This window comes from Fusarium keratoplasticum, chromosome 3, assembly GCF_025433545.1.
Source record: "Fusarium keratoplasticum isolate Fu6.1 chromosome 3, whole genome shotgun sequence".
Classification (NCBI taxonomy): domain Eukaryota; kingdom Fungi; phylum Ascomycota; class Sordariomycetes; order Hypocreales; family Nectriaceae; genus Fusarium; species Fusarium keratoplasticum.
The window spans coordinates 2,603,147-2,624,235 of NC_070531.1; the positions used below are offsets into that span (position 1 = coordinate 2,603,147).

At 54.1% G+C, this 21,089-nt stretch overlaps 6 protein-coding genes and 1 pseudogene across 7 annotated transcripts, besides 1 other annotated feature; 4 read left to right on the forward strand and 3 right to left on the reverse strand.

Annotated features, from left to right (window-relative positions):
- Positions 1 to 2,588: 2,588 nt before the first annotated feature.
- NCS57_00415700 (uncharacterized protein) lies at positions 2,589 to 7,821 on the forward strand (the record flags this gene model as incomplete). Its single annotated transcript, XM_053054128.1, has 3 exons — positions 2,589 to 6,083; positions 6,135 to 6,791; positions 6,844 to 7,821. The coding sequence occupies 3 exons, from the start codon at positions 2,589 to 2,591 to the stop codon at positions 7,819 to 7,821; spliced, it is 5,130 nt and encodes a 1,709-aa protein (XP_052916288.1).
- A 719-nt stretch (positions 7,822 to 8,540) lies between these two features.
- Positions 8,541 to 9,708, reverse strand: NCS57_00415800 (Mitochondrial pyruvate carrier; the record flags this gene model as incomplete). Its single annotated transcript, XM_053054129.1, has 6 exons — positions 8,541 to 8,694; positions 8,748 to 8,884; positions 8,939 to 8,954; positions 9,005 to 9,247; positions 9,404 to 9,420; positions 9,649 to 9,708. 6 exons carry the CDS (start codon positions 9,706 to 9,708, stop codon positions 8,541 to 8,543), a joined length of 627 nt encoding a protein of 208 aa, XP_052916289.1.
- Positions 9,709 to 9,766: 58 nt separating this feature from the next.
- On the forward strand, positions 9,767 to 10,360 carry NCS57_00415900 (NADH-ubiquinone oxidoreductase 10.5 kDa subunit; the record flags this gene model as incomplete). Its single annotated transcript, XM_053054130.1, has 3 exons — positions 9,767 to 9,960; positions 10,113 to 10,219; positions 10,269 to 10,360. The coding sequence occupies exons 1-3, from the start codon at positions 9,872 to 9,874 to the stop codon at positions 10,358 to 10,360; spliced, it is 288 nt and encodes a 95-aa protein (XP_052916290.1). The 5' UTR covers positions 9,767 to 9,871.
- A 550-nt stretch (positions 10,361 to 10,910) lies between these two features.
- NCS57_00416000 (uncharacterized protein) lies at positions 10,911 to 16,073 on the reverse strand (the record flags this gene model as incomplete). Its single annotated transcript, XM_053054131.1, has 4 exons — positions 10,911 to 13,518; positions 13,573 to 14,518; positions 14,588 to 15,190; positions 15,239 to 16,073. The coding sequence occupies 4 exons, from the start codon at positions 16,071 to 16,073 to the stop codon at positions 10,911 to 10,913; spliced, it is 4,992 nt and encodes a 1,663-aa protein (XP_052916291.1).
- Positions 16,074 to 17,283: 1,210 nt separating this feature from the next.
- Positions 17,284 to 17,794, reverse strand: NCS57_00416100 (uncharacterized protein; the record flags this gene model as incomplete). The annotated part of the gene is made up of 3 exons (XM_053054132.1): positions 17,284 to 17,364; positions 17,414 to 17,728; positions 17,783 to 17,794. The coding sequence occupies 3 exons, from the start codon at positions 17,792 to 17,794 to the stop codon at positions 17,284 to 17,286; spliced, it is 408 nt and encodes a 135-aa protein (XP_052916292.1).
- A 1,056-nt stretch (positions 17,795 to 18,850) lies between these two features.
- Positions 18,851 to 19,426, forward strand: NCS57_00416200 (uncharacterized protein; the record flags this gene model as incomplete). Its single annotated transcript, XM_053054133.1, has 4 exons — positions 18,851 to 19,067; positions 19,118 to 19,158; positions 19,209 to 19,271; positions 19,328 to 19,426. Exons 1-4 carry the CDS (start codon positions 18,932 to 18,934, stop codon positions 19,424 to 19,426), a joined length of 339 nt encoding a protein of 112 aa, XP_052916293.1. The 5' UTR covers positions 18,851 to 18,931.
- A 635-nt stretch (positions 19,427 to 20,061) lies between these two features.
- On the forward strand, positions 20,062 to 20,751 carry NCS57_00416300 (annotated as a pseudogene). The gene is made up of 3 exons: positions 20,062 to 20,151; positions 20,242 to 20,382; positions 20,437 to 20,751.
- Positions 20,062 to 20,751: a sequence feature.
- Positions 20,752 to 21,089: the final 338 nt, after the last annotated feature.

The following is a 21,089-nucleotide window of genomic DNA, read 5'->3' on the forward strand; positions in this document are numbered from 1 at the left end:
GCCTGCTCCGGGCCGGCTGCCCAGGTCCGGGGCTGGTCAAGGGCAGAGCGAAGCCTGATCAATACCCGGACGAGGATCACTATTTACAAAGTTACTGAAGCGGAAATATAAGCAACAATACAGATGGAAATAAGTAGCTGAACTTTTGAGTTGACAGACTTGGAGATGCTGAATTGTGTGTGGCACGTTACATGATGCGGTGAGGATGAGGATGCTGTTGGTTTATCGAGCGGTACTGTACGTAGTAAGACTGCTCTCGGCGCTATTTAAACATGCCATATTACTTTCCTGCTTTTGGTTAAAAACCCTCTGTCAGACGTGTCGATGATAATGTTTTCAGCGGAGCAATGCCCAGCAAAATCTCCATCATCATGGATCCATCTCCGTGAGCGAGTGGAGCGTACTGATGCCAAGGCAACGCAGCATTGCATTGGTATTGGCAGGCGAGATGAAGTCGATATCCGAGGTACGGAGCCGAAAGGGCACAGTAAATGGTGCCAGGGCAATCCATGGATGGGTAACTCGAAAAGCCATGACCGCAGAAGAAGCAGTGTTGTCGTCGGAGATTTGACTTGACTGGTGACTGCGGTAACGGTCGCGGTTGGTAGGGCTGGCTGTGGCTGATGGCGGCTGACATGCCTCGGTCTCTCCGCGGGATGGATGGATAGTTTGAGTGACAGCGTTTGAATGCAGTCAGATGAGTTATCCACAGGGTGCAGCGTCAGAAGATTCACACGCAGGCAGCTGATGCAGTAACAGTAAACCATACCGAACAGCTGGGCCAGTGAATCAACTGTGAAGCCCTCGGAGGGTAGCGAGACTCGGTTGTTGTGATTGGATCGGTAGCAAGGCAGGTGTGAAATCACCACTGAAACCGTTGGCACATGTTACCATGGATAGAAACTCAGAGTCAATAGCTAGACATTAAAATGAACTGCCGTTGAAGGCCCAAACTTAACAGCTGATTGACACTCGTCGGCTGGCTGCAACTGGAAACTCAGGTATGGAAGTTTGGAACAACGGCCAGCGGATCAAACAGTGCAGAAACCTGCCTACCTGCCTGCATGTTTCGATGCCGTCTGCAGGTGAAACTCGACTCGAGAGAAAGGCCTGACAAAGCCCGCTTGCTGGCATTGAAACATGGGACAATTCAGATCCAGCAGATACAGCTCCGCATTTGACAAGGGCACTCAAAGGGCAAAGAACCTACGTAATCGGCTCCTACAAGGCATTCTTCCCCAAGGTCCTCGTATGTGCTAGTCTGACAGCGAGGCCGCCAACCTCACTAGCTGTGCTGTAGGCGCTGTCGTAGATGGCTCTGTTCTGCGAGCATCACCGCCCCCAAAAAGGTGTCGTGTTTCCCCTTTGCACCGCCGCAAACCCCGTCCCCGGGGCGTCATCGGCCAGCCGCTAAACTCATGCGGAGATGGACCCTTGTGCCTTGGGCTTGGGCGGGCGTCCCCCCCAACAGAGAGAGCAGCCCACCTCCAAGTTTGTCGCATCGTAGAGCCTTGATAGTCCTTGTGAGTAACTTCGAGGTACAGGACTTTGGTGACTGTAACTAGATGCCAAGTCCTTGAAGAAAAAAAGACCGTGGCGGGAGAGACGAGAAAGGAAAAAGCCACGCCTCGTTGTCGTGTCATGGGCCTCTAGTCATCATCTCAAGTGTGGCTTGGTCATTCAATAAGAGCCGCCCCCCCGTCGTCTCCGTTGTCCGTACTGTACATCCACTACGACGTAGCACGCAACAGTCGTAAAAAGGGCACACACAGGCCGGGGATTCCCAGAAAGGCACGGTACGGTACTGTACTGTGGCCCATCCCATCCCATCCCATTCTATGGGGGGAGCTTCCATCCATCGGAGCCTGATTGATCTTCAGTGACGTCTCAATCTTACCTTTTCTTATTACTTGCCGTACCTGCCTACCTTACCTTACCTTACCTTGCCAACTCTACCGCGCCGCTCGCTGGACCCTGCTTCTCTCCACCACCAACCAAAAGTTTACGGCTCTTTTCTGTCGTTGTCCTTCTTCTCGTCCACCACCTCGACTCGTCTTGTCGCAGAGCTAGCTAGCTACCCAGCTCCCTAGTATATACCCGAGCCTCACCGCAGCACGCGAGGCCCCAAGCTCTGACCTCAGGTGCCAGCCCAGCAGCGTGAGACTGAGACTGGGAGGGGCTGCCCTGCCCGCCTGAACAATCAATCAATCCGCGCCCGCCGCCGCTCGCTCGACTTGTATCCTCGAGTCCACCCACCACCACCAACGTCGGTGCCCCAAGATCCATTTTCTCGGCTGAACCCCAACCGCCTCAACACTGCGCGCGCCAACTCACCTCGTCGCTCTTTTTCGTCGCTTTTTCACCACCTCACCTCCCATCGTCGACGACGGCCTGTTTGCTCCTCGTCCTCGTCCTCCGCCCTGTCCGATACCCCTCAATGCGACCCGCCCGCGCTCATCAGCCCTCGCCGTCCTATACGAGGTAGACGCCCGACCCGCCAGGCCTAAGCGGCTCTGACATTTGCTCTCGCGCACCATTTCTGCAACCACCGCCTTCCTCTATCGTCTTGTCTCGAGGACCCTTCAGCCATGTCGTTTCGCGGTGACGATCAGCGGAGATACGGCCATGTGCCGCCCGTCCAGTACCCAGTCGCCGGCCGTGGCCAGGACTACCAGCAACAGCAGCAGCAACAACAGCAGCAGCAGTCATCCTACGACGTCGATGTAGCCCGCCGAGCCAGCTTCAATGGCGGAGACGATGCCGCCTATCTCCAGCAACCTTCCACCCGCTCATCCGCCTTCCCTGGTAGCGGTCCTGCCACCGGCGAGGATGAGCTCTTCCTGGGCGGTGCCCCGGCTGGCCGCTCTAGTTATGGTTCCACCAACAACAGCGCGCTGGCGGGCTACCAGCATCAGTATCAAGATGCTGGTCCTCCCACCCCAACCTACTCGTACAACCCCCAGAGCTTTGCGCAAACCTCGGGCTTCCCGCGATCGCAGTCGACCAACACCCTCCCCTACCGCAACAGCCAGCAGCCTCCCACCCGCTTCGCCTCGACTGCCGGCTCCTACACGCCCCATACCACCTATGACCCCTCAGCTTATGCGAACACAAACAGCAGCCTCCAGCGCCAGTCGTCGTATCAGGGCTTCAATAACACGTATGCCCAGGGCTACGCTCCTCAGACCTCGCCTGGCTACGGCCAGTCGCCCAACTCGACATACGGGAATGCTTACGCGCAGTCTGCTACATCTCCGGGCTTGTCACCTGGCTATGAGCAGCCGCTGCGTAGCCCATCTCTTAATTCGTCGACTTCTGGAGCCCAGGCCTCAGGCTATGACCAGTCATACAACCAATATCCGAGCAGCTTGGCCAACGGAGCCGCGTCTACTCCTTCATATTCGGGCTCTTCGCAACCGCCCTATCCCACCACCACTCAGATCCCGGTCGGGCCTTATTATTCTCCCATTGAGCACAACTCGCACTACAACCGGCCATCTCGCTCGAACTCGCAGGCCTCTCCCGTGGGTTCACCTTCGAATCTCCCGCAGTCCTCGTCCCCAGGCGTACAACGGCACCCGACGAATGCGCCTCTGCCGAGCCGGCCTTCAGAGGACTCGTCCGGACGATGGGGTGGTGGCCAGCAGCAATATCAAGACGAGCATGTCAATGACAACCTGATGCAGGAGTTGGAGATGGAATTGGGCGGCTCTGGCCAGACCTATCGCCCACTACCTGAGCCCACCAATGGCCAGTACAACGACGAAGACTTGTCCGGCCAGCACCTTTCTCGCTACGACTCGAATGCCACAACGATCCCTAATATGGCTAGCCGAACCACCTCGACTCGAACAGGGACCACCGCTTACGAGCCCGAGGAAGACGACGATGATGATGCGTACGGAGAAGCCGGCCTGATGGCCATGCGGCAAGCCGAACTCGACGAGCAGCGCTTCAGCTCTGCTTTTGGCTACACTGATATGCCAGCCATGGCGAATCCAGAACCACCCGTGTCAAGACCCTTGCCCACTCATCCAGAAGAGCAGGCACAGAGTAGCGACAGCGACTATGCCGGCATGGATCTGGGCGCGATGGCCGGCGGATTCGTCGGCGGCATGGCCTACGGCAACGTTGGATCGCCGCCCGCCTCCTCGGGCCAGGACGTTGCTGCTCGGCCGCTTCCCACGCCAAACACTGCCAACCGGAATTTTGAGGCAGAGATGAACTATGGTGATACAGGAGGACTGAAGCCCCCAACAGAGAAGCGAATGAGCTTTGACGATGATGACGAGCGGGTCTCGCTACGTTCTCGCCAGAGCGGAACAGAATCTCCCAACAGAGACCAATTGCAAGACCTCTTTTACCACCCAGGATTGTCAAGCCGACCACTACCAGCGATCCCTGGTCCCGGATCTGACAGCAGTTCGCTGCTCTCGGTTCAGACTAACAACCGTCAGCCCTACCAGCACGGGTACTCGCGCAGCGTGGGCTCGCAGCTTGGTCAGGTTGACAACCCCGAAGCATACTACACTTCTGGCGGCGCATACAACCCCCAGCCCGAGCGATCCATTTCACTGTCCGGACACAGCCACACTCCTCAAGTTCAGCCTCCAGCGCGCTCCAGGACCGATGCGGCTGCGGATGAACGGAGGAGAATAGCCCGACAAAGTCACATGCCACAGAGCCAAGTATTCCCGGAGTACGAGACAGCAGACTTTGGTAGTATTACCCTGCCCAGCGGCCGCAAGAAGAAGTTTGTCCCCTCGAGGCTCAATGACGCCGACTTCCGAAGGTGCCCCGAGCCGTGGGCGCTCACCTGTCTCGAGGCCTGGATTCGCGAGATGGCTGAGGGTGAAGCCGACCTGAGGAGCAAGACGGTTGAGGAAGCCTTGATCAACCTTTTCACGGGCAAGATTCCGACCATGAACGTGGCAGATGCCGAGGTCCTCAGTAACCACGTAATAACGCTGATGCTGGAGCGGGCAGTTCTTGTGCCAGAGGAGGAATGGGTCAAGTTTGGAAACGGCCATATTTCGGGAGTCCTGTGGCAGCTGACAGGCTCTGGATGCTATGCGCCCAGATTGCACAACGAAGAGATCAGCGGACGCTGTTACTCGTACCACTGCACCCGTTCCTTGAAGAAGGTGGATCTAGAGGAGCTGCCCGACACCAAGCCGGCCGACGAGTGGCATATATTCTATGGCCTCAAGAAGGAAGATTGGGAGTCCAAGCCCAAGAAGGAGGTTGAACGGCAGAACATCCTCCACGAGATCGTGACTGGTGAGGAGAACTACATCAAGCAGCTCGACATCTTCCGCAGATACTACCGAGATCGCCTCCGCGCTATGCAACCCCCGATCCTGAAGCCCGAAACGAGAGACAGATTCTTGTATGACGTGTTTGGAAAGCTGGATACCGTCCAAGACATCAACAAGGATCATCTGCTGGCGCAGCTCAAGTACCGACAACAGGAGCAGGGACCCTGGATCACTGGCTTTAGTGATCTGTTCCGAGAATGGATCCGCAAGGCCAAGGCTATCTACGTCGAGTATGCATCGGCATATCCGAATGCCGTCTACACTGTCCGCAGAGAGGCGGATCGCAACCTCTACTTTAAGCGATTCCTGGACGAGATGCAGAGACACAAGATTGCGTCCAAGCAGGACTGGACGCACTACCTGATCGCCCCTATTCAGCGTCTTCAGCGTTATATTCTGCTCCTTGAGAGTGTTGAGCACAAGATGAAGACAGAGAGCGAGGAGAAGACAAACCTTATCAAGGCCATCCAGGAAATCAAGGTTGTTGCTCACGAGTGTGATGGCAGGGTTGCCGAGATGAACAAGAAGGTTCAGATGACAGATCTCAACAGGATGATTGTCTTCCGACCAGGCTACCACCATGCCCTGAACCTCGAGGCGCATAACCACGAGCTGCTGTTCGAGGGTGACCTGCAGAGGATGGGATCCAAGGGAGTCAGATGGGTCGACACCCATGCACTGCTGTTTGACCACTACCTGATCCTGGCTAAGACTGTGACACCTAAGGATGGCAAGGGGGAGAAGAAGTATGATGTGAACAAGGAGGTGTGTATTATCCTGGCTTATCTGACGAGCATTGTGACTAACCGATGGCAGCCTATCTCAATGGCCTTCCTCTTCCTCGAGAGCAGAAACGACGAGCCCGTCCAGAAGCAGAAGGGTATCACTGCTCCCCTGGGCAGAACCACGGCTGCCACTGCTTCCGGCACCCAGCTGAACAAGGTGGCAACTAATTCAGGCAGACCTGGCCTGGAGCACGCGGCTACCAGCTCTTCGATAGGCTCTGGGCTTACACCAACTGGGTCCAACGACATGGAGGGTAAGATCCTGTATCCCTTCAGGATCAAGCATCTGGGCCACGAAGTGTACACTCTCTACGCGACCTCAGCCAAGGATCGAAGCGACTGGTGTGACAAGATCATCGAGGCCAAGACAACGTACGCCAAGGGTCAATTTTCTCAGAACGCCGAACCCTTCCGACTTCGCGTTCTCGCCGATGCCGCTTTCCACTACGACAACACCTCGATGTGGGCCAAGACCCCGGTGGTCCCCCAGATCAAGGGCACACCCCTTGACCGGTCCATCCAGGAGCTGGAGAGTGTGCTGGGACCGGCTCAAGGTGTTGCCCCTGTCTGCCGTGCTCAGGTCAACTGTGCCACTGGCTTCACTGCCTTTGGCAAGTCTGTGATTGCCATTGGAACCGACTATGGTATCTTCATCTCGGAGCCGTCGAATCCTCGCGGATGGTTGAGGGTGAGTTCCTTTTTTTCCTTGTTTACGGTTCATGACTGACAAGATACTGTAGACTGTCCAAGCAACCCGTGTCACGCAAATTGCGGTTCTCGAAGAGTTCTCAGTGTGCGTGCTCATCGCTGATAAGAACCTCATTTCTTATCCCTTGGACGCAGTAGCCCCCGTCAACGAGTTCTCGGCACCTGTTATCTCCGACAACCCCAGAAGAGCACCACAGAGACTGGCCAAGGATGTGACATATTTTGCCACAGCCAAGATGAAGGACCGAATGCTTCTCTTCTACAAGCGCAAGGAGGGCTTGCACACTTCGTTCAAGGTGTTGGAGCCCATCTTCCAGAAGTCGACCGAGAAGAAGTCCCGACTATTTGGCGGACGCAGAACTGGCGGAGGAACCACCGAGACCTTCCGCGAGTTTGACGAATTCTTCTTCCCTACCGAGTGCTATTCCCTCAGCTTGTTCCAGACATATATCGCCGTGGCGACTGCCAAGGGAGTTGAGATGCTCACGCTGGATAAGAAGCAGCCCATGTCGATCCCTGATCTCAAGGAACCGGCCATCGCCAACATTGCTGCCCGAATTCGAGACCAGCGACCTCTGGGAATGTTCAGACTCAACGAGAACGAGTTCATCCTGACGTACGAGGACTGTGCCGTGTATGTGGACAAGCACGGAGAGGTGAGCCGAACACTCATCATGGAGTACTCGGGCAAGCGAGGCAAGGCTCGAGGAGCGACAATGTACGGCTCGTACCTGATTATCTTCAACGACGACTACGTCGAGGTGCGAAACGCGGAGAACGGACGAGTACGACAGATCATTGCCGGCCGCGGGGTCCGAGTCCTGGACCTCGGAGTTCGTGGGCCCACGGGCCAAAGCACGCTCAACCCGCAGAGCAACGGCTACATGCAGTCCTCCAGCGGTAGCGAAGGATCCAAGGGCACTGTCAAGATCTCCATGTGCCATCCGGAGCTTCCGGGCCGACAGATCATCCTGGAGATGCTCCTTAATGACGGACACACGGAGAAGTAGGGTGTGAGGTGACGATGACTATCATGACGATGAGACGAGACGAACGTGATGGGACTTGGAATGCCACCAAGTTGATATGGTGTTTATTTATAACACATTTTGGAGGAAGATGGTGCTTCTTTATTCATGTACATATTATTCATGATATTTCGCTTCTCTTTTTCACGGACCACCAGGCTTTGACAAGCCAGGGGCCCTTGGGGTTGGATGTTATGACGGGGGCCAAGTTTTGTATGCATGGCGTTTATGGATGGTATGAGTGTCGGTGTCGTATGAATGCTATCTATCATGAATGATACCTGCAGAGGAAGATTAGAGAGAAGATTCTGTGTTGGACGATGAGAAGATGATATATATCATGGATGTGGACGCATCTCGAGCTCTCTTCATGATGAGCATTGCATTGCAGGTGCATGTGGGTATATCTTGCATTGGTTTCTTTATTTGCTGGAGCCCCGAATCCAACATGTAATAGCTATCCTCTAATTTTGCAAGAAGGGAAAAACAGACAATTCATCTCATCCCTAGGGTTTCCCCTTTAGAGGACAAACCCAAAAACCCCTCCTTTTGCAGCAACGACATGGTGATTAAACGCATGCCTCGGCCCAGCTCTTGTCCAAACGCGTTGAAGCGACTCGTCCCGTTCCCGATTCCAGGCGAGGGGTTCTGTGTCTTGTGTGTGTGGCGGATGTGGTTTCTATCAAGTGTAAGGGTGTGATTTAACCCTTGATCTCCTTGACGGTCTCCTTGGCATCGGCCTTGATGTCCTCAATGGCGCCCTTGAGGCCAGCCTTCTTATCGGACTCGTACTTTGCGATTCGGGTGATCTGGACGAGGCCGACCATTCCGAGGAAGAAGTTGACGGCGGCGAGGCTGGGTGTGTGTTAGTTGTGGGGGAGTGTGACAGAGGAGCAGGGACGTCATACAGGTAGTTCTTGGGCTTGATGATGAGGCACCAGCGGGTCCAGATGATGCCGGTGCAGGTCAGGGCAAGGTTCTGGGTGAAGGAGAGCTTCTCGGCGGGACGAGCAAAGTCAGAGATGCCGGCGAGGACGAGAGCCCACTGCAAGGATGGAGTCAGTAATCGTGTATATAGTCGGGTAGATGGTCAACGAACCTTCATGACGGGAGCCCTAGACAACACGTTAGTATATCATGGTCACACAGACGCATGGTCACTCACCAGAAGTGCACAGTCTTGAAGCCGACCTCGCTCTCCCACATGCGATTGAACCACGACTGCTGCTGCTGCTGGGCGCCATCGGTGCTCTGCCACCGGCGACCGCTGCCCTGGTTAAAGTTCTGGCGGAAGTTCTGGCGAAAGGCCTGTCGGGCGGGCGCACCGCCAAAGGTGGTGGTGGCCTGTCGGAAGAGGGGGCGCGAGGCGCGGAAGACGGTGGTTGAGGACATGGTCTTTGTAGGGATGCTGCGGTTGAGGGTTTGCGATATCAGCTATCGGAACGAGAAAAAAGGAAAAATAAAAAGAGTCAGTAGCTATTGGCGCGGAGAGAGAAAGAGCCAATCAACTATGACGCAATTGAAGATGGATAGAGTAAAAGGGGATAGAAACTGGGTGACTCACAGCTGCTGCTTCTTCTTCTACTTGATGAGGGAGAGAAAGTCGCGGGTCTTCGGGCGAGAAGCTTGACGAGAAGAGAGACGTTGGGGCCAAAGGGTCGGTCGCTGTCGTCCCGAGACACTTTGGGGCGCACCTTCTCTCTCACTAGCTGCTCTGCGCAAACCGGCGGGTGAGTGCCCCAGAAAACGGAAGGCGGAACCCGGAGTTACGGTGTCCCCGGTGAAAAAAACGGTACGTAACTCATTCACCGCGGGGAAGGCCACAGCGGCACCGGAGCTCAGACTGTGCACAATTCCATTTATGCACATGGCCCATTTTATGCAGCCATTCACGCCCGTCACTTTATTCCGCCCGAAGAGCCTCATCCGCCATCCTTGCCAACCACAAGCCCGCAATTACCTAGCAGTCAAGCTCGTCCGTTCCTCCGCAGCTTCACCCGATAACCACACGACGACGACAACGACGCCCGCCATGACCGCCGCAAAGTACGCCTTCACAAAGTCCCTCCGCGAGGTGCGCTTCCTCTTCTGCCAGACCTCGGAGCAGAGCGCGGCTGTTCGGTACGTTGGAATCAACTCTCTCGAATCCACCGGATGAACGACAATCCACGCGACAATGGGGTCAATTGGATCGATACGACTGTGGATAGTGCCGGGAAACATACAGGGACACACAATGGACGAGAATCAATGGGCTGACCTCACACGCGCAGGTCATTCATCACCCGGGCCTACCCTACCATGAAGCGAAACAACCCCAACATCCCCATCCTCATCCGCGAGGCCGCCGGCACCCAGCCCAAGGTCTACGCCCGATACGGTGCGTCTGGGACAACCGCCAGACCCAAACCCCTTGCTAACTTCTGCAGAGCGAGGCACCGAAAAGTCCAAGGTCCTCGAGGGCCTGTCGGACAAGGAGATCGAGGACGCCGTCTCGGGACTGGTTCAGCCTACGCAATAAGAGATGGGCAGAGGCAAGACATGCGAGGACAACGAAGCGCGCTTTATGACGGTTAAATGTACATATGGGTGAAAATAAACATGCAACAAGAGCATTGTACCACTACCAACACACCTTACTGTTCCAGCGACATACCCGTCAACTCATGTCAACATTCATTTCATCATGACGCCGAATGCCAGTCAATGGCATGGTGAGGTAGGTGTCTTCTTAACTCTAGCACACGTCACGCCATCATTCGCCAGTCAAACTGAACTGTGCCAAAATGTTCCAATTAACAGTAGGTGATGTAAATATCCCCATTACCAGTAAAGTAATGCAAATATCGCAGATAACCTCCCCCCGTAGACAATCCAAAGTTGTCCACATCCAATACAAGTCCAGTTCGTCCATCATCAAAAGTATCCGTATCCCTCCCCTGCTTCTCTCATCATCAACAATCCCTTTACCACCACCCCTAGCTCCGTCACGAGGAGGAACATCAAGAACCAATTCATCTGCCTTGCCAGGTCCTCACATCCTCCTGTCCGTGCCCTTCTTTCTCTGTCCATCATCTCACCAGTTCGTCTTTTTTTTGAGGTGACCCATGTCCAGAGCCGCACTCCTCCCCCGTCGACGTCGCCTTCTTCTTTGCACTCCACACTGATGGCGTCTGCGGCTTTGAAGGAGCCCGGTCGCGAGGTCCCGGCAAGGATGGCCAGTCGTCGTTGACCACTAGCTCCCGCTTCTTGTCTTTGGCCCTTTTTCCATCTGGGGTCTGAGGCGCTGGCTGCTTCTTCTCCTGTTTGGTTCCGGCCTTGTCGTCCACCTTTGCCCCTGAGGTGACAGCCCTGTCTTTTCCCTTTCCCGCCTTCTTACCCTTGGCTGCCGCCTTCTTGCCCTCCCCGTGTGCTCCAGTCTCGTTGCTGCGGTTCTCCTTCTTAGTACCCTCAGAGAGCGCTCGGTGGTGCTGGAGAGCAAGGTCGCTCGCTCCACGTGGGAATGCTTCGTGGCTGTCGGCATCTATCTCTGAAGACTTCTCACCTTCATCCCGAGGTCTAGATGAGTTTTCCTGAGACTTGATGCTCAAATCCTTGAGAGGACTCGACTTGTTAGAACCCGCTCTTCCGTCACCCGTCGGCCTCGATGGTGAGACAAACTCCTGCGCCTTGGGGTTGAGTCGGCTTTTTGCGCCAGTATTGGCCCCGTTCATCAATGACGAGGTGCCGTTTGGAGCCGCGAACTGGGGACTTTCAAAGACGAAGTCAGATGATGGTGGGGAAGCCTGGTTGTCAATGTGTTGCTCGGTGAGTGTAGGTTGAGGCATGATAGCACGCGGTCGGCGTTGTTTCCCAATCCGAAGAGATCCTCCTCTGCCCTCTCTGAATCCCTTGCGGCCACGCACAGCTTCCTCCGGAGAGCCAGACTCATCAAATGCCCAAGGTGATGGCGCTTGGCTATCTCGTGCGGAGCCCATGTTGGAATCGTACTTCTTAGTTCGCTTCGTCGAGCCAGGGCTGAACGACTGGTTTCCATCATCGTGATGCCTCTTGCCTGAGGAGGGTGAGCCGGACGCTTGGCCCGCAAAGTGTGTGGATGACTCTGGCATAGTCATGGGCTGCGTTAGTTCGGCTGTGACATATGGATCTTGGAAACTAGTCCATGTTTGAGGAAGAGGTGGCCTTGACGTGTTGATCTGGGAATCACCATTTTGCTTTCCCTTCTTCTTCCTCTTTGACTTCTTCGACTTTCCCTTGCTCTGGGTTTCTGTCGATGGATATGGTCTGTTGTCCGATTCGAAGGTCCCCATAGATGCCTCCTGTCCAGGCTCCTGAATTTCGGCAACTCGGTTAGACTTGAGCTGCTTTCCCCTGGTGATGGTGGCTTCCTCAGCACTGAATACTTCTGCTTGAGGCTGCGGCTGGATGACGGGTTCGCTAAGTCGGCCATTGGAGGCTGCTTCACTTCCTACTGCTTGGTTCGAAGGGATTGTAGGACGGTCTGATTTCTCAGCGCACTGGTTGATTCCGTCAGGGAGCTTCTCCGGGGATGGCTCGTATTCACTGCCAGTCTCGGGAGTGTACGTCTGGGGCTGAGTCGGCGAAGACATCTCGGATCCATTTGGCATGTTAGCCTCAAGTCTGCCGCACTGCGGGACACGCAAAGCACCATCCTTGGGAACAGGGCTGTGGTTCTTGGTTGGTGAGGTGGGCTTGGATTTGCGTGGGTTAAGGGGCATCGAGATTTTGGCCCATGCTTGTCGTCTTTCCTTGATCTGGTCTTCCGTAAAGATGCTTGGCACGCGAGCATGGTTGGTTTGACCGCTCTCTTCTGGTTCCAGAGGGGGTTTGGGTTGGATTGTAGTCTCCGCTTCTGCTTGAGTTTCGCTCTCAGTTTCAACCTTTGTGTCATCACGAAGCTGTTTCTCAATGCCTCCGGCCATGACTTCAGCGGATGCCTGAGGAGGTGTGTGAATGGTCAGTCGAGCTTGGGGGCTCTGGGCAGACTTTGGGGGAGTCTTGGGCAAAGAAACCCTAGCCTTTACCCCAGTAATCTTGCTTCTGTTGCTCTGCGGACTAGTGAACCCATCTTGCTCAATGTCTTGAGTCTCATCCAGCGCTTCCTCAGATGGCGGCTTCGACTGCAGAGTCTCGGCAGGGGATCCAGTGTCCTTCTCAAGGCCAGCGGTAGGGGAGCCAACGAGGGGAGCAGTCTCGAAAGGTGCCGAGATTGGAATCTGCTCTTGGTGATGGAATCTCTGTGGCTGAGTTGCTGGCTGTGTGCCAGTGTGTGGTTGTTCGAGGAAAGGGGGCCTGATAAAACCTGATGGGCCTCGGGCAAACTGCGTGTCATGGGGAAAGAAGGGTGGAGGCACAAACTCCTGGCCCATCATCTGCATATTGCCAGCAACAGAATAGATCGGTCCAGACATCGCATGAGAAGCAGGAAGGGCTCCGGGATGGCTCATGACCATCGGGGTGTGTACCGGATGGGATGGGAAGCCCATAGCCATTGGGGCTTGAACGGTTGGCGGAATGACAGCCTCCGGGTTGTTGCTCGGGAGAAGGGACATCCATTTTGATCGCACCGACGGCGAGACTCTGATTGTGATTCCCTTCTCAACTATGTAACCTCCACCAATCGTAAGAGCCTGTCTGGCAGAATGTTCGTCGCGGAATCTAAATAATGTCAGTCAGTGATTAATACAGTCATGCTGCCCTCGAGTTACTTACCGAGCGAGGAAATGGCCCGGATCTTTCGATGGTATGGCAAAGACATCCTCAACGATTCCGTATCGAGCCCCAAGACCGAGTTTGATCCGCATCACTAGGTCGAGTCCGACACGGTCTTGACCAACCTCGGCTTTGACGTGCACGCTGCGGTTCCGAGCGTTGCACAGCTCGCAGGAGCAGGGGACGTACTCAGCGCCAAGAGGGCTATCGACGTTGCGACAGAATGACTGTGTCATGTTCGAGCCTTGTCGACGCCATTGGGGATTGTTCCAGGGTGCCCCGTCACGTCTCTTGTGGTTGAACCCGTGGTCAACCTGATGCTGAACAGCCGGTGCTGTCACATTCCGCTGGTTATTAGATCCGCGACGGCTTCCTCCTCTACGAGGCCCCCCACGGTAACAAACTCCACGATTAGGTGTGAGTGGAACGTTGTTGAAATTCTCGGGGCGATGTTGGTGAGACCACTGGTTCTCGTTCTGCTCGAAACGAGAAGAAATGCTGCTACCTCGACCTCCATGCGCCATGAAACCCTTAGGCGGGACTGGCTGGTGTTGCGGGATCTGATGCCGATAGTCCACGCCAGTTGAGACATCTGGGTGTTGATGAAGACCAGAATAGCTGCGTTGGTGGTCAGGAGCGGTGGGAGCTCCGACTTGGTGAAATGTGAAGCTCGAAGAAGCTTGTGGGTGAATCATACGGGACGAGGCTTGGTATCCCTGTTTACCATTTGCTCCAGCGACTGCATGAGGTCCTGATCCAGATCTCTGTTGGCCATTGACCAATGTCCGTGTCCCAGTTGAGTCATGATTGGCCGGACGAGCACCAGATTTGTTGGATCGTTGGCCCTTCTTCTGCTCCTTTCCGTGACTCGTCGGCAGTTCTGACTTCTTGTTCTTGTTGCGTCGAGGAGTCTGGTTCTCCTTGACGGGCGCTGAAGTAGCCTGAGCTGTGTCCTAAGCAACTCCAGGACTACCAGACGGGCGCCTGGTTTCATGGTCGATTGACCTGAGGCCACTATTGGAAGGCACCGAAGGTCCAGCAAGCTCCGAGAAGCCCATGACAGCCGATGCTGGCAGTGATGCGGTCACTGTAGTCTTAGGAGCTCCTTGTACGGATCGCGGGTTATCACGTCCTCGCCGCCTGATCTTGGTTGGGGTAAGCGCAGCAAAGTCCGAGTACTCGTCATCTTCATTCTCGCCGAGATGAGAGCCGTTGTCCCGCGCGTTTGAGGGAATACCTTCAGCCCCAGCATCCGACTCCCTAACCGATTTGGCGACGGGGAGGGATTTGTAGGAAGGCATGAGCTCGATCGATTTGCTCCTCGTTTCGGGCGAAACTTGCAGAGTATGCGAACTTCCGTCACTGCTAGCCGCTCTCGCAGGTTCTGGCGTAATGGTCTTGTTGCTGCCATGGGCAATAACGGGTCCGGCCGCAGCGGCGGACTGCTGGAGTTTTTCAACGGCACTAGAGGACCGACTCATACCAGGTGGGAGATAGTAGTGGTTACCCTCGTGCACAGTAACCGGCGCGGGAGCCTCCTTCGAAGCAGGTGAACAATGGTGAGACCTAACTTCCGGAGGTGAAGGAAGGCCAGCAGGTGTGAAGACCCTTTGTCCAGCTAGGAAGGTATTAGCAGTGAATCACGAGCCTGGGCAACTAAACAAACCTAGCCAGTTTTCAAGGCTGTTGCGGAGGCAAGCCGAAGACAAGTGGTTGGGCTTTACATCTTTACCCAAGCTCCCAGGTGAGAGCATCAACCTCCGTCGGTGCTTCAGAGCATTGGCGAGCATTGGCACTGCATCGTCTGGGACGTCACCAATGTCGGTCCAGTCTTCAGGGCTGAGGATGCGCAGAAGGGGCCCCTGGATCTCGTTCCATGACAGGAGCTTTGTCTTGTTGTGCTTGTTGCGAAGCCAGTCGTCAGCCCAGTGACCGATGTGGACGGCAAACTCTTTGATGACATCAGCGTAGATGGTCTTGTTCTCGTCGAAAAGCTGGTTGACCACGTTCCAAAGGTTGAGGGCGCCATAGTGATACAAGTCAAATGCATCAAAATACTCCCACAGGTTGTCCCAGCAAAAAGGCTGCCGCATGCCTTTCATGTGGTCCCAGTACAGCTTTCGCAGAGAGTTGCACACGGATTGTATCTCGTCCCTAGACCAGAGATGAATTCGGCGCTGAGGAAGCAGATGTTGCATCTTTCGAAATGGGCGCTGGCCATTTTGGGTAGAGAAAATGGCACTTGCGTGAGGTCGCGGCTGAGTATAGAAACCCACGGGAAGGTAGTCCTCGACATAGGTCTGGGGAACACCCTCCGCTCCAGGTGTTTGGAGCATCTTGTACACGTTTGGCAAGCCATTAGGATAGAACTCGGTGAATGCGGCCTGCAGGCTGGGAGGCTGGTCCTTGGCGTAAACCCGCTCGCAGACGATCGCGTTGGGATGCGGCGGCGGCCCCGGAGGCGGTGATTCCTCCATGTTGGGGAGGTGAGGGTGAGCCATGGTGCTCCCTATCGACGAGAGTGGTCAGCGCTTGTCGAAGGAGAAAAGAAGCAGAAGCGATGGGCCCTTCTTGGGCGCGGGGGAGTTTCATGTCAGTTCTAGCCAAAGGGTCATCTGCTCCAAGCGGAAGGCAGCGAACACCATGGCAAGGCGACGGGTGAGACGAGGCTGGGTGCTTTGAGATATGCTTACCTTCTGAAAATGAAAGGGCACAGCACCGGGCTGAGATGATGAAGACGATGCGATCGCTTGGGCTCCGTAGCCGAAAGATGTGAGCGCAAGGTCAGGGTTGCTCCTTCCTTTGCAGAGTCGAAGACGTCGGATGAAAGCGACGCCAAAAATGAAGGTTGAGCACAACGGCGAAAACTCTTCACTTTTGTACGAAAATGAGGGTGAAGAAGAAGAGGAAAAGATCACAGGAAAACAAAACAAACAGAGTAAAAACGAGCGTCAGAAGCGGGCGGTCACTGGCACTGGCGCGGCACTGACAGCTGGCACTGGCAGCCGGCAAAAGGTGAATGATAGTTGGCACTGGCGGACAATGGCCGACTAACCAAACACGCGTGCACCTTGATAATGACCCCCAGGAGAACAAAAACAACCAAGGGAAAACAGACAAGCAAAGGGCGGGAGGAGAGCCTCGGGTCAAAGGTAATAGGCAGGGCAGTTGGGGGGTCGGGAGTTGATATTGGATCGTAGACAAGGACTACAACCATTGAAGAGAAAGACCGACAAGGGTGCTTGCTGCTGTTTCCCGCCGCACACGAACATCACTTCCCGCCACTTCCGTCTAGATGAAATATGTTTGCACAGTTCTTTTGCATTGGAGTCGAGGTCGTCTCGTCTCGTGAAGACGTTTTTCGTCGCGTGGCTCTGCTAAGTCAATAGTCAAGTCACGGTGGTGTATCCAGGGGTGCACATGGATTTCTTTATAGAATGGCGGCATGTTTATGAACTTCTCACTTTTCAGTGATTGTGCTCCCGCCGGATACCTACTTGTAGCTCAGACAGCCTATCACGCACGAAAAAAGGGGGCTGACTCACTGCTTCAATCATTTCTATTGTAGCATCCTCATTGTCATCCATTCACGGCCACAAGGTGATCAAGTTTTCATCGTCAAATATTGCTATCTGGTACTCCAGATATGCGCTTGGTATTTACAATGGGGGGACGAGGCGATGTTTTATACATGGATACAAAGAAAAGTCGTTACTTCTTAGCGTTCAACAGCTTGAGGATCTCGGACTCATTGTCACCAGCAATGGCCTTGCCATTGTTCCAGTCCACGACCTGCGAAAAGAATTAGCTGGGGGCTGTCAGAGATGCAGACTCAACATACCACTGGCCGGATAAAGTTCTCCTTACTCTCCTTAAACTTCTTTAGGGCATCCTTCTCATTGTTTGCACCCTTGATGATGTTGGGGATGCCGCTGGTTCCGACATACTCCAGGATCGTCTTGACCTGGTCGTCGGTGGGGGGATCCTCAGTGACATTGAGCTCAAACTGCTCGCGTGCGGGCTTTGCCTCGCTCGCTTGGTCAAGGGTGGCTCCAGCAGTGGCATTGGCAGAGACCTGCTTGAGAAGGTTGGCGACTCTCACGGAGGCGGGAGAGCTGGCCTTGTGAAAGACCGTGACGATGTCGAGTGTCTTGTGCTGCGTGAATGATGAGCAATTGCAGGCGCTGGTGACTCTGGGTCAGTGACTTACAAAACGGAACATTTTGAATGATGTTTTAGGACGAGATAGGTGACTGTCAGGAGGAATTGACTCTCAAGGAAGGATGCGAAGATGTGCTTTTATCTTGAGAGAGGTTGAGGTCGGAGCTCCGATTTGGTATAGCTTCGTGAAGCTGCCTGTCACGCCGGATGATGACTTAATGGCTCGGCTTTCCGGGTGGCCCGTGCGCTGGGACCGTCCACCAACACCCGCCATCTTCCGCTCGATGACGGAAGTGATTGGCCCTGGATCCGTTGGAAGCCAACCTAGAACACCAAACAATCCAGACCCGACAACCAAACATCGGTTGCTTATGAGATAAACACTGACATGATATATGCCCAAGTTTCGGGGATTTGATGGCCCAATAGTGGTGTTTCTGGTTCCGGGCATATAAGATTGCCGTACTGGGGCGGCTGTTGACGATGGCTTTCATGGATATCTATTGTCATCTTGGAGCCAGCATCCCCTAAGGCAACGAGCAGACGAGAACGATCCCTAGGTGCTCCCCTCGTACTGTTGTCGAGTTATCCTAGTACGCATATCTCTCTTTTCAGCCCTTGGGGAGCCATCAAAACAACAACAGCTTTGCTATCAGACAGCTGTCGGAGCGTCTACGGATCGTTGATCTACCATGCATGGTAAATCGATGAAAGCGCGACCCAGAACAATAGGGGCCAAGCCCTGAAAATTTAAGGCCAAACCGTTCGTATTAGCTATCACAGGTCTCCATTCAGAAGTGTTTGGATCTTGTTTGGATTTGCTTCACTTCACGTGGCATCCTGCATAGGGCAGGATATAGTATGCTATGCCGCGCCCACAAACAAACCTGCATTCTTGCCAGAGTGGCCCGTAGGATCGCAGACAACACAATGTCATCAAAGTCAGACAAACTAACTAAATCGTTTCCTTTCATTCCATGACGTATGTATGTCGATGGGCGCGATGTTTTCACCAAGCGCCATACAATGACGTCTTCTATGAAGTCAGGCTGTGGAGACAGCCACCATGGCAGCTTTAATATCTTCTAAGTGACTACAAAAGGCCGTCGACTCGAAGAGCAATTTCTTTCATACAACATCTCTCTTCACTCTTCAACTATACATTCTACACACAATCGCAATCGCAATCACTTCCATCATGTCTGGATACTCAAACGTTGGTAACCGTGGCGTCTACGAGGCTGGCGACCAGAGGAACGCCCCCGAGTCTGAGAGAGACACCCACGAGCGGTTCAATGAAGGAGTTGAGAACTCCCATCTCAGCCTGGATTCCAGTAAGAGAAATCACGCGCAGATTCCATGTCAAACACTAACAATATTGCAGAGGATGAGCGATCAATTGCCAACCGATTGGCGGCCGAGGAGGTTTGTTGATACCATCAATCATCATCAGAGCAGCAACTAAGCAGCAACAGAAAAGAGATGGGCCCGATGATGACATCGAAACACAACGGTCGAAGAAGGACCCTACTCTACCTGTACGTAACCCCTATTCATCATGAATCGTCAGATCTGAGTACTAATTTTATTCAAGGCTCGCGCGCACGGCAACGAGCCCTCCAGGGGTGCCAAGATTGACGCTCAGCTCCAAGCAGAGGAAGAGGAGGAGCTCAAGAGAAAGGGCAAGGCTTAAGGAAGGACATCACTGTGTTGGCGGCATGCAAACAAGGTTCATGGGATAAATTAATGATCAATTCTGGCATAGAAACTATTTCTTCTTCTAATGTGTCCAGTCGCAACATCAGATTGTACGTGACCAAAACCAATGTTCAAGACCTCCGAGATAGTGAGGGAGTACGACAACGTCAATCGAGTAAAGCTAGCTAATCGGGGAGCTTGGTGCATCACTATTAATCATTGTTAGCCATCCTGTGCATGAACAGAAGCGCAAGAACAATTGGTAGAAAAGTGTTGCTCAGAATATGTAAGAAATTGAATATCAGCTTGCCACCCGATATAGCGACTCCGGCGAGAGTGCCATCGGGCAGAATCAATCGCAAATTACCTCATCCTAGTACAAGGAAAGAAGTCAAAGAAAAATCTGTCGGCTTACCTTGATGCGTTCAAGATCGTGTGACTTCTTCAACCAAAGAAGTGTACTGCAGAAGACAAGCTGAGGTTGTCTGAAATTTTCTTTTGAAGCTCTCAGCCGAGGCTGGTCCGTGCACACCCCTGGATTCGCGTCGGGGATCGGATCCCGGCGGAAAGTAAACCCGGAAATTTTGGTTAGGGCACAGGATGATTTTCTGCCCGCACATGTGTGATAGCCGAGTCAACCCTCAAAAAGTCCTTAGCGATTTCAAGGTCCGCGAGGCTCCAGAAAACAACCAACTAACGGGACAGCATAATCGACAACTGGTATGAACACCGACTCCTACGATCGCAGTTACATTCGAGCAATCACTGCGCGCGACTTTTGAATCTTGCGACTAATCGACCGCTACACAGATCACCGTCACAATGGGCGACGCAGTCATTGAGGGTTCGAACTGGCGCCTCGTCGAGGTCGGCCGTGTCGTTGTCATCAACGGCGACCACCCCTTCGCGGGCCGCCTGGCCACGATCGTCGAGATCATCGACCACAAGCGAGTAGGTTCTGCCTGCACCGGCTTCATCAGCACACGATATTGACCCGCACAACAGGTTCTCGTCGACGGTCCTTCCGCCAAGCCCGAGCTCGCCGTTCCCCGACAAGCCGTTCCCCTCAGCAAGGTCCTCCTCTCTTCCCTTATCATCGAGGGCCTCAACCGCGGCTCCCGAACCGGCACCGTCCGAAAGGCCTGGGAGAAGGCCGAGATCGACTCCAAGTGGGAGCAGACCAACTGGGCCAAGAAGCGGGATCAGATTGAGCGGAGGAAGGGTCTCACCGACTTCGACCGCTTCAAGGTTCTCCGACTCAAGAAGCAGCGACGATTCGAGGAGCGCAAGGCTCTGGCCAAGGTCAAGGCCTCCGCATAAATGGGTCATTAAAGCTGGAGTCACGGAGGTGCTAGGTCGGGTTTAGATCGAGAGGCACGGAACTGGGCAGGAAACACATCACGGCAGCGTAGAGGCTGCTGGATTCTCTTTTGCTCCGTTCTGGAAGGCTGTATGTCACATTTCATCGTCATGATGAACGGCGTCAATACGGAAATTCTGAGATCAAATGAATTCACAGCATGAGGAGCATTCAAAAAAAGACTGGATCATTGTGAAGTGTAGCCAAAAAATAAAAAGCTTATGAATACCCCAGAATCATCCCTCTCTGTGCAATGAATTGCCCGCAGTCTCCCAGTGTTGATATCCATTCCCCCCAA